The sequence below is a fragment of the Plectropomus leopardus genome, chromosome 22, assembly GCF_008729295.1.
Source record: "Plectropomus leopardus isolate mb chromosome 22, YSFRI_Pleo_2.0, whole genome shotgun sequence".
In the NCBI taxonomy this organism is placed as follows: domain Eukaryota; kingdom Metazoa; phylum Chordata; class Actinopteri; order Perciformes; family Serranidae; genus Plectropomus; species Plectropomus leopardus.
The window spans coordinates 21,706,941-21,721,694 of NC_056484.1; the positions used below are offsets into that span (position 1 = coordinate 21,706,941).

The following is a 14,754-nucleotide window of genomic DNA, read 5'->3' on the forward strand; positions in this document are numbered from 1 at the left end:
CTTGGATTAACATCAGTTTTCTTGTGCTGCGTTCAGTCGCCTTTCACATGCATTTAAACCTTTAACATGTCAGCAAATTGACTGATTTCTTTTAAAAACATGGAAAAAAAGGCAATAAGAAAATCTGCGAGACTTGCCGTGCAAGTCTCACACGGCAAGTTTAGTTATTATCATTATTAGCAAGTTATTATTATCATTATTAATGTTATTATTATTATTATTATTATAGCAGTTTTTCCAAGTCATTTCCTATTTTATTTATTAATTTATTTATTTATTTATTTATTTTTTTTATCACCTTCCCTCTACACTGCCTTTTTACACTTGCTTTAAGCATTTATTCAACCCTCAAAAACCCTGTGGTTTTCATTTCTTTAAGGCTAGCTGTAAATAATAATGATATTATTATTATTATTATTATTATTATTATTTTGATATTATTATTATTATTATTATTATTATTATTATCATCATCATCATCATCATCATCATCATCATCATCATCATTATTATTTCTACTACTATTGTCTTTTTCTCAGGACATTTCCAATTTTATTTACTTAATTATTAATTATTTTTTGAGCGTTTTTTTCTTGTAGGCCTAACATATTTTATTAAAGTTTTCACTCATTTTTAGGTAATTTCCTGTGAAGCCTTATTTCCATGTTTTTGAAAGAAATCAAGCAGGTGCTCAGGTTTTCAAGGGTGAACTGTGACAGCAGATTAACCCTTTGTATTTACAGTAGAACAGTAACCGTAAGCATTTCTTGATAACGGTCATTAAATCTGACCGCAGTCCCAGCTGTAAAGTCAGCGGTGAAGCAGCTTCCTGCGGCTGCTGACTCGTGTCCACAGGCTGCGGGCCGTCTGGGCAATGGTCACCCTGCGCGGCAGACGCAGGCTCCTCAGGGGCTCCCTGATGCAAGCCAGCACTCCTGGCTCTGAGGGTTGCCCCAGGTACTCATGGGAAATGTAGTTGATCCTCCTCAGCTGTTTGCTGTAGTAGTTCCTGAGGTCACAGAGCTCTTCAGCTGCACTGTCAGAGATGATGGAGGAGTGTGACGGAGAACCGGGCACGGTGCTGGCGGCGGTGTCACCATCCGGGGATGGAGAGGAAACAGCTGAGTCAGCGCGGGGTTTCCTCCTGGCTCTCTGAGGGGTGGTGGATTTAGGTTTGGAGCAAGGCTTCCCTGGATGCGAAGGTGTTTTCTGACTGTTATCAATAATGTTTATCTCAACATCGACCTCTATTGCATGTTGAGGCGTGACGGACCTCCTTTTATCCCCCTCTTCCTCTCCGTGTTTTTCCGCCCGCTCTGTCCGTTTGTCCGTCTGGCTGCCTGTCTTCAGGCCTTGTTTCCTGGACAGGTTCCTCTGCTCTTTAAATAGTTTTTGTTTGGGTTGTGGGGGACAGCTGTTGTCTACCACAGTGGGCTCAAAGGTCACATCAGTCTCCTCCTCATTGGCTGATGTGTCCTGTAAATATGTGACAAGCAAGTGTCAGTGAACAACAGCAGAAAAGTGACACCAGGTTTATCAGACGCCATCATATTCATCGCTTAATGTCCTTTCAGAGTCATTTGTAATAAAAATACTGTAACAGAGAGGAATTCATGATGCGGTTGAGCATGTAGTCAGTGAGAATAAATAATGTTAGCAGGCCCAGTGTGATGAAATGTTAGTGACAGTTAGTGGCAGCATGCTCCTGAGTGTGGACATTAGCACCAGAGATCATAATTAGTAGGCTTGGGCGATAATTCAGTTTTACAACTATAAATATTGTCAGATGGGATCATTTATGCCCAATCCCATTTCCAATTTTGCCCCTAACTATTGTTTTTAAGTGCCACCTTACCCCTTGGAGCAGAAAGGTTAGTGGTAAAAATATGTTCCCTTATGACAGGGGACAAGCTTTTCTAGATCTTGATATGGTATCAGTCGTCATCTTCGCTGGCGTTTACATAAACAGAGGCAATCAGTGTTGCCAGGATTTAAAGATGTGCTGTCTTTTGCTGTGATTTTATTTGCATGGGCTGTAGGCAGCCTTTTGCAGTTATCAGGATGCTCACGATTCTTTCACAACTAAAGTTTGGTGCCAACAATCAATCAAACAAGTTTAAAATTACAAAAAAACATGGCTTCATTACCAGGCCACCAACACTGCTCTGTTGGTTAACATTAGCAGCCCGTGCTCATATCCTGCCAGTCTGCACTGATATTAGAGGAGCTGTAACAAGTGCAGCAACTTCCCGGCTGGACTTTAGTTTATTTCAGTCATCATATACCAAAAGGGGGAATACAAGGTGTAAATATTTCCAGTTGCGGGACTGTCATACAAAATCAGCAAAAATAAAGTAACATTAGCTAGCTGATTAGCATACTAGCATTTTTGTTTTTTATGCTTATTATAAATAAAAAGTCCAAAATATATTTAAAAAATAAATAAAATAAATAAAGGCAGTATCTTTTCATTTTTGCTGAGTTAATTGAAGATTCTGGGGCCATTTTTAAAAGCTCAAGATGTCTGGATCTATCAGTTTCCTACATCCACAGGACAACACAATATTTCGGAGCTGCATTTTATGTTTCATCTTTTGGCTGAATAAGAAGCAGATCAGGTGATCTTAAATATTTGTTTTGCAATCTGTGTCACCAGGAAGGTTTGGATCTATTCAAATTAACCCATACAAAACAGCAATACTGGGAGCCAATAACATTCTTTTATCGCCCAAGCCTGCTTCTTTCAAAGAGTTGGATGATTTCATGCTTAACATTTTTACGGTTAAGAAGAGCATTTTAAATGATTTTCAGAATCCTCAAGCACCCAGGCTGTCTGATCCACATGTGAAGCATGAAGGTAAAGTCTGGGCGGAGCCATGCCAACAGAAGCAGTTAGTGAACAGAAGAAAGAATGATGGACTGTACTTTGTCAGCTTGTCCTCTGGACAGGGTGGGGGGGTTAGGGGAGATCTGTCTTGACTTTCTTGGACACAGGGGCGACTCCAGCGCTCTCAACTGATCTCTTGCCCTCTTTGGCTTTGCCCTGGCCACTCACGGCTTTTACCTGCAGGTCATTGACAACAATCTTTACCTGAGAGGGGTCACAGACCTACAAGGAGTGGACGAGGGGACACTAGAGGGGAGGACACTGGAGTCTGCACATGAATAACATAAATAACAAAATCTTCGGTTCATCGTCACAATGGCTGAAAGTGAGGATCACAAAGGTCTCTCTGTTCTTACATGATTTTTCTTCAGGTTCCTTTCTCAATCTGTGCAGATCTACATGGAACCTGAGCTCAAAAATCAAACCATGTATCCTAGTCAAAAATGTCAATTATGATACATTAATTATTTTTTTTAAACTTTTTTTTTTTTTTTAAACTAAGTGTTTACACTTTCAAAACTGATCATCTGAAATATGTTTTGAAATCTTTAATTTCTGTTGTATGACTTCATTGACTGATAGTTTCTACAGCAATTTAAACAATGAGATTTGTGAATTGTAATAATAAAATGTCAATAAGGTAAGTGAGTAAAAATCATCAGTCAGTGTTGGCGTTCTACTTTTCTGCAAACAACGAATATGTTCCATTCATACATTTCATACGCATCGTGTTTATGTTTCTAATGTGATGTGGTTAGTAGCTGTTGGGATGTGAACAGGATGATGGTGTAACTCCTGGGTGGGATGCCTGCAGCAGACCAACGCTCGCGACCAGCAAACAACAAAAGACATTTTCGGACAAACAGTTGTGACCTTCATGGTTTGTTTTGGTTTGTTTGCATTCACACAGCCAATAGGAACACTGAAGTGATGTATTATAAGCCGGCTAGCAGCTGGTACACAACTGTCACTTTTGCTTTGACAAGTCAAAATCATGTTGCATTTCCATTTCACATAAATGCTCAATAGGTCTGTTTTTAATTGGTCATTTCTCTTTCTGTTTTGTTTTATATTTCATTATTATTATTACTGTTTTGTATTACTTGTATATTTTTTGTGCTTTTTTTTCTTTAGACTGTGAACGGCAATGTGGGAGGTAAATGCCGAGTTAGAGAGTGTTTCCTGGAAAGTGGTGTTTCCATTAAATAGGTACTTAGTAGTGTTGAAAACATGAAATGGTCAAAAATATGATAAGTATCTGAATTTATTGTGAACATCTCCTTTGTCTTATACGTTGCATGTGTTGTCTTTATGTTGAATAATTGAAAATAAAAATTAAGACCAAAGTAAAGTTTCACATATCTTTTATACTATAATGTGCACATGTAATGTATCCATGGTTTGCAGAAACATACAACGCCAATATTTAATCTGGTGGTTGGGTTGGTTCCCCTCGCACTCTGTGCCAGTAATGGCTGTTGGGCCTCGTACCTTTTGATCAGATGTGCAAATCACGATAGCAAAATTAAGAGCAGCAGTGGAATCTACAACTACAACTATTTCATCTCTGATTAATCATGTTAGAACACTAATGACCATTATCAGTGGCAATGGTGTGAAGGTTATTGTCTTCGACTGAAATCTCTTTTATAAAAAAAATCACTCTTTGGACAAACAGGCCTGTATAGATTGAATGATTATCAATATACAGTGTCAAAGTCACAACATTTAGCTCCAGTTCAATTAGGACTTACCTCGATGGATTATTATAGACAATAAGGAAATTTGTGACAACATTTTAAAATAACACGGAGGGAAGACAAAACGGAAGAAGAGGAAACTTGTTAGAGATTTCACAAAGAGAACACAAGAGATTGGAAGTAAAAAAAAACACATTACTACACACAAGAGATACAGGAAAATAATGTTGAGTGGAGACTTAAGAGAGGAGAATCTGTGCGTTATTCGTTCTTTTGATTTTCAATTTGAAATCTGAAAAATTAATCGGAAAAAAAACAGAATTTAAAACTGGAAAATCGGAATAAGAATCAAAAATTAAAAAAACAATTTGTTATTTTATTATTTGTTTATGAATCAGACACAAAAAATAAAAAAAATAAAAAAACTTGTTTTTTGTACTTTGGATTTTGTGACCCGTAAACTGCTCCTGAAAAAACACCTTTTTTTTTAATATTCCAATTTTGGATTTCTAATTAAATGTCAAAAAGAACAAATGAAACATGGATTGAGGAGCCAGCATCTACTGAGGCCCTTTATTCGCTCGTCACAGACAAATTGCTCTTACAGTGAACGGTGGCCAATGTGCTCACTGAAATGTTTACAGCATGTCATGGCACCTGCAAAAAGCTTTGCATAATTCTGTTTCTGGGAAATGGCATAACATTTTTGTCTATTTTTGATATGAGAACATCATGATAAAATAACTTGGGTGGCAATAGTGGATAGAGAGAAATTTGGAAAAATGTAATATTTCAATATAGTAAAAAAAAAAAAAAAAAAAAAAAAACTTTCACCTGACAATAGATGTGTGTACAATATACTACATGAAGTGGAAAATCTGACTGTTTTTTTTTTAATTTATCAGTGTGGGCAGCATTTACTCACCCCAGCAGATCCGGTCCCTGTTGTCCTCATCTTCATGCTGAGTGTGTGCGTCTGGTTCTTCAGCAGAGGAGCTTTGCGGCCCAGCTTCATGTAGAAGTAGGTGGTGTAAGGAGTGAAGCTGAAATCCTCCCTGAAGTTGACACACAGAATTTATGTCAAACAGCAGGCCGTAATACTTCTACTGTCTCAGGGCTAGAAATTAGGGTTCTACCGATATTGGGTTTTCAGGGCCGATACAGATATGATTATTAGCAGTTAATTAGACAGACATCTGATATGCATTTACATCAAAAATGCAAATCTTTCCATCAAAATATAGAATTTGAAATATAACAAAATCCAACACAAAATTTAGTTAAGCAAATGTTTAAACAAAACTGAAATGTTCAACATCATATACAAAAAGTTCTTAGCAACTTTTTATTAATCTAGTTGAAATTTAAATAAAAATAAATAAATAAAAATAGCTCCTTGAAGTTTTACAAAGCAAAAGTTCCTCCCATGCTGACACTTTCTTTGCGCTTTTTAAATAATTAATTTTATCCGCGGTCATTAAGATAAAATGCAGATACAGATAATCTGGAAAATGTCAAATATTCATCCCAATAATCGACCAGGCCGATAATCTGTCGACCCCTACTCAAATACACATAGATAAGGCACATCACTTTTTGTTCTGTTACCTGCTAAGGGAGTACGGATGTAAATTAGCAGTCCTGCGAACTCCGGCATATTTATATTTTTTTATACTGATGTTCATTAATATGCTGTGTGCCTTTTATAAATAAATATTAAATACCCCACTACAATATCCCTTTTTTTCCAATAATGATGGTAAGGGACAACCTCTTGTGTAATACTAATTAAATCAACAGTGGCTGACTAACCGTCACCATCTCAACCACTTCCTACAGCTTGTAACAAAACTGTTGATTTGAAAATTGCACTCAAATTGTTAATTTACATTTACAAAAGATTAATCAGTCTACTTTATAGCATGCACACCACACTGCCATCAATGGCTGTGTCACAATGTTGCTGAAAACAAAATATAAATCAATGTCTTCTCAATGTTAAAATGAAGTTTGTTATTCTATTAAGAATAAGACATTTGAAACATTCAATCATGTAAATATCTTGTCAGAATAAAAACACGATGAGTCACCTGAGGTATCCCTGCAGCAGCAGCTTAACGATCACAGCTTCAGCCTGCAGCCGAGACAGCGTGGTGGTCTGGATCATCTTCCTGCGCTTGGCTGGGCCTTTCCCCATCCACGTCTCCACCAGCTTCAGAGGAGTCAGCTTCTCATCCATCGACCCTGCCAGCTCCACGATCTGCACCACCTGCTTAGCATGCTGGGTAATATCCACGGTGGTGTAGTCTGTGGGGAGAGAGGTCTGATAATTACTAACATGAATTTAAGAGAGGACGGCTTTTCACATCCCAAGAGAATACATGCAATCATGAATGCTACTAAAACATATGACACACACACACACACACACACACACACACACACACACACACACAAAAAGACACAGACACAAATGCACCTTTTGCATGGCGGCAGGTATCACACATCTGGTTACATCCTTCATCGTCCCACACCTCATCAAAGTGGACAGCCATGAGGGAGCGCCGACACCTTCACACAGCAAACAGGACAATCAAGAAATATTCAGGTCATGCTGTGGGAAGTGCACATCGTGTGTGTGTGTGTGTGTGTGTGCGCGTGCGTGTTACCTGTCCACATTCTGGCAGTAATCAACCATCTGCAGCAGCTTCTGCTGACCGACATTCTCCATCACCACGATGGTGCTGATCCTGAAGATGTCAGAGAAGCCAAAGTAGACGATGCAGTCGGCCTGGCGGTCGTCTCGACCTGGAGACACACACAAAGTTGTATCTGGAGAAACACTACAGCAGTAGAAATGGAAATGGGTCCTGACAGAGGTGAATCAGTGTGTACCTGCTCGTCCGCTCTCTTGGTAGTAGTTCTCGATGGACTTGCTGATGGTGTGGTGGATGACAAACCGGACGTTGGGCTTGTCGATGCCCATGCCAAACGCCACTGTGGCTACCACCACCTGCAGCACAACACAATCATGTTACACGTTCAAATATGACCAGTAAGTGAGTATTTTTTATAAAAAGCAGCCACGTGTATGGCCCTTATTATCCTTTGTTTTTTAAGCTCAGTTTTGTGGTCTTTGAATGGAATTTGCACAGAAATTATACACTTTCTATGTAGTCTATGTCTATGTCTATAAAGTGACAAGTTGGTAAACACATTAAATTATCTGATAAATCATAAATGCCACCATCTCCAAAGTGAGCATTTGCTGCTTTACTCTGTTTTTAAAATCATTTTAAACAGAGACTCTCTTGATTTTGGACTGTTAGACAAAACAGATCTTGTTATGGGCATTTTTCACTGTTTTGTGTGCTTGTCATAGGCTAAAGTATAAATAGTTTCAACAAGGAATCAAAGGTCAAACTGTCAAATTTTGGTCCAAATCTATTTTGCCCAAATATGTGGTGATGCTGATGTCCGACTGTCAAAGAACAAAAATACCAAGTTGGACAGGTGACATGATGAGCTAACGTTACAAAGCAAAAGTTGGCCATAATGTTTGTGCCTATTAGAAGAAGAAGAAGGTAGATTTATTAGTCTCAAGCTAACATTGCCTAGCAAAGTTTGCTGCAAGGTGACGTTATACACAATGTTGTCAACATATCATATGAGGTTATATTTACTTACACTATGCTCTGTGTATCTGAGGTTTAGGGCACGGGATGAAATACACTCCATTCTCTAGCCTCTCACAATACCACAAATCATTTATCCCATGCACACAATTTGAAATTTTTTTAAAGTTATCACTGCACAAACATAAAGAAAAACACAGAAAAATTATGTTTCTGATGCTTTTTCTATGGACAGGCAGGATGTCCGAGTGCATCATGTAGCTACACGAAATGTGATTGGCTCGAGGCATTTGAGGGTGGAGCTTAGCGATGGGTCAATTGTATCTCAGTCTCACATCAGGTTAACAATATGTGTGTGAAAAGGGGCTAAAAATATGCAGTGTGAAAAGGCCCTCTGTCACCATAACCCAAGAACCAAAACAAATCTTGCCCCCCTTCCACAAAAAAAGAAAAAGTACACCCAAATACCTGGATTTTGTTGTTGGTCCATTTGCGGTGGACGCGGGACTTATCGTCAGGGTCCATGTTAGCGTGATAAGGATAGGCGAGGATGTCTCTCTTCTGGAGTTCAGAGGACACTGACTCTGCATCCTTCTGAGAGAACACATACACGATCCCTGCGGCACACACATCAGGAAATATCAATACACTTACAATGCACTTTCAATTATCTGTTCAGTCATGTCTGAGATTCACTTTTGGGATCTGAGCATATTAAATCTGCTCATCAGTCTCGTCTTCTGCGTACCTGACTGATCCTTGTATCTTTTGTTGATCAGAGAGGCGATGTCACTTATTGACGCATCATTGTTTGAATCTTTAACACGAACCTGAGAAACAAGCACAATGTTGGTGGTGGCATTTACAGATTACAGGTTTTTTTGGTTAATAGGTTACATATGCACCAGTATGGTCTTAATGTTTTGTAAGTAGATGCAAGGCAGTGCAGGTGATTTTAAACCTTTGAAAACCTGAGCAAAATGACTTGATGTCTGTCAAAAGTGTGTGGGAAAAGGCAAGGGGCGACTTAACAAGACATGGCTGAAAAATAAGAAAGAAATTAGTGAAAAAAAGTTATGAGAAAACTGCCTAAAAATAAGCAAAAAAAACCAATAAAATAATACAAAAGCATGAAAACCTGAGAAAAATGATGAAAATTTAAAACAAATATATATACCTGATTACATTTGCGTTCTGTTACATCATGTTAAATATATAAATCATAATAATTATAAATATCATTTTCTGGACATTTTTTTGCTTTTTATTTATTTATTTGAATTTTTTAATGTATTTGTATAATTTTCTCGTAATCCTCCCTCCTTTAAAAAACAAATTTTCTTTTGTCATGTTTTACTAATTTCTAAATTTGTGGGACATTTCTTGGCAAGTTCATCATTGCCTTTTTTCTTCCGTGTTTGTTAAAAATATAAAATCAGTTTGCTCAGGTTTCAAAGTTAAAGGTTTATGTGGCGGTGTGTGCAGAGCATGTGAGCGACTGTGCTTGACAGAGAGATATACGGTGTGTGTGTGTTTGTTTGTGTAGGAATCAGGTGGCTGAAAGGTACGGTTGCCGTGGTTACCACCTCGTAGTAGAGATTGGTTCGGTTGAAGGATGCAGTGAGCGTGATGGGCTGCTGCACGCACAGGATCTTCTCGCAGTCCTTGAGGACGCTGCTGGTGGCGGTGGCTGTGAGGCCGAGCAGAGGGACTTTGGGGAACTGCCTCTTCAGGATGCCCAGCAGTTTATAATCTGCACATGTCACACAAACACATAGTCATAGGACAAGCCTAGAATTTGATCTAAAGGGAGAAAACTACACTTTCACCCCTGCATTTGAATGAGGCTCACCTGGTCTGAAGTCGTGTCCCCACTGGCTGCAGCAATGCACCTCGTCCACGGCGATGCGACTCAGCAGGTTTGCGTTGTAGGCTTTCTCCAGACGAGACATGAGCAGCTTGCTCTTGGCGATCTTCTCTGGAGTCACATACACCAGCTTGAACGGGCCCTTAGGATCTGTCATTCCATTCATGACCATCTTGGCGTGCTCCTAAAAATTTTTTTAAAAAATCATTTTTTCACACTAATAAAGCTGACATTTCACACCAAATCCATGCAAATTTAAACACATTTGGAGAACTGTTTTCTGACACAGTTCTGACCAACTAAAACTTATTACACTGTCTGGTTGCAATAGGAAAACACTGATTCCCTTCATTGTGCCTTGAATACAGTTTGTGGCGCTCCAGCATTGAAAATATATAGATATTAAAAATCAACAGCAACTTCTTTCCAGAAACAGAGCCCCTATTAATCTACATAATCCACAGTCCTCAATGTCAGCAGCTGATTTGTATCTTCTTTCTAATCTCTGGGTCATGTAGTTTAGTCATGTAGTTTTGAGTATTGTCCTGTGAACTGCTACCTTAACTCTCATGACTGTCTGTTTTTCAGGTTCCACGTGCTGGAACTAATCTTGGCATCTTTCTTAAACGGCAATATTCTTTAAATCTTGAATGTGTGCCATATTCAACATGTTACACATTGTTCATTTTGTATATGTTCTCATTGCTATTCTTGCTTATGTTTATTGTTGTTATTATGAGTTTTTGCACACATATTTATCTTCTTCTATTTTTACTTGCATACTACTTTGATACAGTGCATTGTAGAATTGGGCGCAGTTTTAGAGTTTACACACTTTACACATTCAACACATTATCCTTATTAGAATTTAAATTTTAACAGATCTGAGTGGATTGTCTATTTCACTGTTTTACATATATGGTAACGCACTCACATACTGAGCCTATTTACATACTTTTTTTCCAATACTTAAATATTACATACGTATCACTGTTTGCTCTTTCTGTTTTTTATTTTATGTTCTTATATACAGGTGTTGGTGCTTATTTCTAATTAATATATTATCTTTTATCTTATATTCTCAGAGTACACTCGGAAACCATTAAAAATGTCAGTCTCCCTCAATGACTCCCAAGTTTAAATAAAGTTTAAATAATCCAAAAATTTTATAAAAAATAAATAAAAAAGACTAAAAGTTGACCTAGAATGAAATACAGAAGCAGAACGTGGCCGCTAGTCGTTACCTTGCTACTGGACGCATTCAGCGTGACTGCTGCCACATTGATGGACGTCAAGCACATGACCTGGTCCTCAATCAGGGACACCAGGGGACTGACAACCAGTGTAAAACCTGACATACACACAAACAGTTGATGTGATTACAGCCGAGTCAATAAGCATGTCAGTACTCACAGGGTAAACAGGATTATTTAATAAACGTGTGTCAGTGTACCCTTGGAGCAGACTGCAGGCAGCTGGTAGCAGAGGCTTTTTCCTCGTCCTGTGGGCATCACCAGGAACAGATCTTTGCCGGACAGCGTCAGGTTGATGGCCCTCAGCTGCAGAGGTCTGAAGGTGGACAGACGGAAGGAGTTTTTCAGGTGACGCTCCACTTCTTTGGACCAAGGGAAGTCTGACAAATCAATAGATTGTGGGGGAAAAAAAGTATTATGATGGTTGTAATAAAACCTGGTTTACAGAGTTTCTGCAGCCCCTCAGCACCCCTACTTCCCCTGTCCATATCATGTGCATAAACTCTAAAAATAATAATTATACATTATTATATACAAGTACCATATTACTTTCAAAATGTCACAGAAAATGACCTTTTAAAGTTCATTGTCAAATTAAACTACAGTGGACTTACTAGATACTTTTGTACTACAAATTTGTGGCCCTGCACTTCAAAACTTTCAGCCTCTATAGCACCAGCGCTATGTGTAAAACAAGTTCAACACAGCTGCTGTGTGTGGAGTACCTGTGCCATCATACTGCTGCATCTCCTGCTTGCTCATCACTGAACCAGCTCCAGATGACTTTGAGGAAGATGAAGATGAAGAGGATGATGGCTGTGCAGCATCACAGGCTTCCTCCAGCCGCTGCAGCAGGACGTTTTTACGAGTGTTCAGCTCGGCCTGCTTCTGCAGGAGCTCTGTGATCTGCAGCTCCACCAACTCCAGCTCTGCCTCCACTGAGTCCAGCTCCGCCTGCACATCTGGACAGGAACACACACCAGGAACACTGTTAGAATGATTCAAAGCAGGTATGAATGCTGACATACACGTGTGAATGTAGGGAAGATAGCTGCAATAAGATAGTTGCAGACCTATTTTAGAAGTAAAAAAATATATAAAAATATTTTTAACTTCTGAATATGTTAAAAAACAACTCTGTAACAAAGTCAAATTACATTGGTGCTACTGCGTACCAATTCATATTACATCAATCAGTTCCTCCATGGCAGATCCAGCCTGCCATCTGTAGCAACAGTTTTGGCATCAGGTCCATTTTATTTAAGAATTTGTTTAGTATCACTGCTCTTACTATACCTAGCCTTTGTATTAAAACAAGAATAGACAGGATGTTTTTAGAGTAACATGTGCAGCAGGTTCCCTCAGTGGAGTTATCCTCTGCGAGGAGACTGCCAGGTCTCACACCTGCACAGGTACTAGTCCTCTGGGGATCACACCTCCACGGTTAATGATCTCATTCCTTCCCTGTGTATCTCCCACAGTGTCCCTTTAGAGACGAGGCAGGGAGTGATCCGTCATCAGTCCCCATTAAATCAACAACCTCTAACACAAAAACAACTGCAGGATTATTACAGAGTATTTGTTACAATCTTTGCACATATTTTAAGTCAATAAAACTGATGCAAAGTAGTTCAGTGATTAAACATCTCAACAGTTTGTTTCTAAGCTTGAAAAAAAGTGACCTACCGTTAGTTCCACCATCACCATCCATATTTCTCAGCCTGATTTGCTCAAGGAGCCAACTTTCAGACTGTTAGAGACGCAAATGTGATCCCTGTAAAACAGAAAGGCATGAAAGTCTGTTTTGAAGCACAAAGAAATAATGTGTATTCAAACTGACACAAACTGACTCTGCTACAGTAATCTGACTGTGTTTATTCATGGTGCTTATATAATTCACTTAATGCCTGTTTATGTTAGGGAATATCCTTCTGACTTTTTTAAGTGAATATTTTTCATATAAAACATTTCAGTAGTTTTTGATTAGCTAACTTATTCAAGGTATTATCCAATGCAACATTCATATTCTAGTTTTCATCCACTGCCAGTTCACTAGAGTTAGCATAACTAAAGTAAGTAAATTACTATAATTCAGGCTACACATACTTAACGTTAGCCAGTATTAACTGTGGCTACGAAATACATCTATTTACCACACATAGTTAATGTATCGTAAAGAAAGCTAACTTGGCTAAGACTCGACAGCGCTGCACCTGCTTCATCACACAGAGATCAACGAGTCACTGTTAGCTGTTAGCTAAACATATTGGAGCATCATGCTTACCCAAACTCTGACTCGCGTATCACTGCTAGAAAAACGACGCTACCTCAAACACCTTCCCTTCTCTGTTGTCGGAAAAATTAGCCAACTTATAAGACTTTGAAAATGCACAAAAAACGAATGACTAACCATTCACAAACTCGGTCCAGGCCCCTTTTCGTGTTGGTGAATCCACTTCACGGTTGCTACAGCAGCGGACACACACAGACCGCGCCAGGAACTCATGAAACACATTTATACAGAAGGTTAAGAACCCTGAGTTTTGCCTGTCAGGCTGCCTGCAACTTCCGCTCCCTGTAATGGGATCGTCTCCATAGTTGTCACACATTAAAATCAATAATGGCCCGCTTTTTCATGTATAAGTAAAGCTTATATATTCTGTTTATAATACATAACTTGGAAAGAGCAAAATTATACTGTTATTTCTAAGTCTACATTTGCCCTGCCTGACAGAACTTGGGACAGGGCTTAATAATCCAAAACTTAAGTATAAGTAACAGAAAGTAATTTCAGTGGAAAATACCATTTGAGATATTCCTTCTGTTCAGTAAATATTCTTGTCATATACCAGCAGGGTAAATATATTGTATACGTGCACTATTGCAGATGCTAACATCATCACCACTTTTATTTATCTATTTATTTATTCAAAAACATGCAATTTGACATGAAATTTTCCGGAAGATGCCAAAAAATAGAATTTGAAGGGTGACAAGAAAATTACCCTGGCTAAAAATAAAAAATAATACATAAATAAAAAAGATAGAGAGGGAAAATCATTTGAACATCATCAAATAACTAGAGAATATAAAAACATATAATTATTGTGACTAAGTCATAAAGGTCACAGAAAAAAACATGTTCATTATATATTCTATATTTATTTTAAAATATATATGTAAATTTTCAAATTCATATACGACATATATGAATTCAAAAATGTGCCTCGTCCCCCTTGAACGATGATATTGCCTGTATGTGTGTGTGTGTGTGTATGTGTGTGTGTGTGTGTGTTATGATAATTAAGTACATCATGTACTAAATTGCTATGTTTCATGTTTTTAATTATTATGAACACAAGTTTTTAAGTTGCTTAGTCATAAAAACTTTGTTGTCCCAACGAATGCACTA

The 14,754-nt window shown here is 38.3% G+C and overlaps 1 protein-coding gene across 3 annotated transcripts; it reads right to left on the minus strand.

Moving 5' to 3' along the window:
• Nucleotides 1-610: 610 nt before the first annotated feature.
• On the minus strand, nt 611-13,829 carry recql (RecQ helicase-like). Of its 3 annotated transcripts, XM_042511736.1 has the most exons (16): nt 13,753-13,829; nt 13,029-13,116; nt 12,068-12,304; nt 11,543-11,722; nt 11,334-11,440; nt 10,075-10,273; nt 9,809-9,975; nt 8,971-9,052; nt 8,691-8,839; nt 7,483-7,600; nt 7,257-7,395; nt 7,067-7,158; nt 6,678-6,894; nt 5,513-5,642; nt 2,926-3,064; nt 1,389-1,476 (listed from the first exon to the last, which is right to left on the minus strand). In XM_042511736.1, the coding sequence occupies exons 2-15, from the start codon at nt 13,051-13,053 to the stop codon at nt 2,960-2,962; spliced, it is 1,947 nt and encodes a 648-aa protein (XP_042367670.1). In that variant the 5' UTR covers nt 13,054-13,116; nt 13,753-13,829; the 3' UTR covers nt 1,389-1,476; nt 2,926-2,959. The 3 variants fall into 3 exon arrangements, with proteins under 3 accessions (XP_042367668.1, XP_042367670.1, XP_042367669.1); XM_042511734.1 differs by lacking the exon at nt 2,926-3,064 and having other exon boundaries at nt 611-1,476; XM_042511735.1 differs by lacking the exons at nt 1,389-1,476; nt 2,926-3,064 and adding an exon at nt 3,555-4,378.
• Between the last annotated feature and the right edge of the window lie 925 nt (nt 13,830-14,754).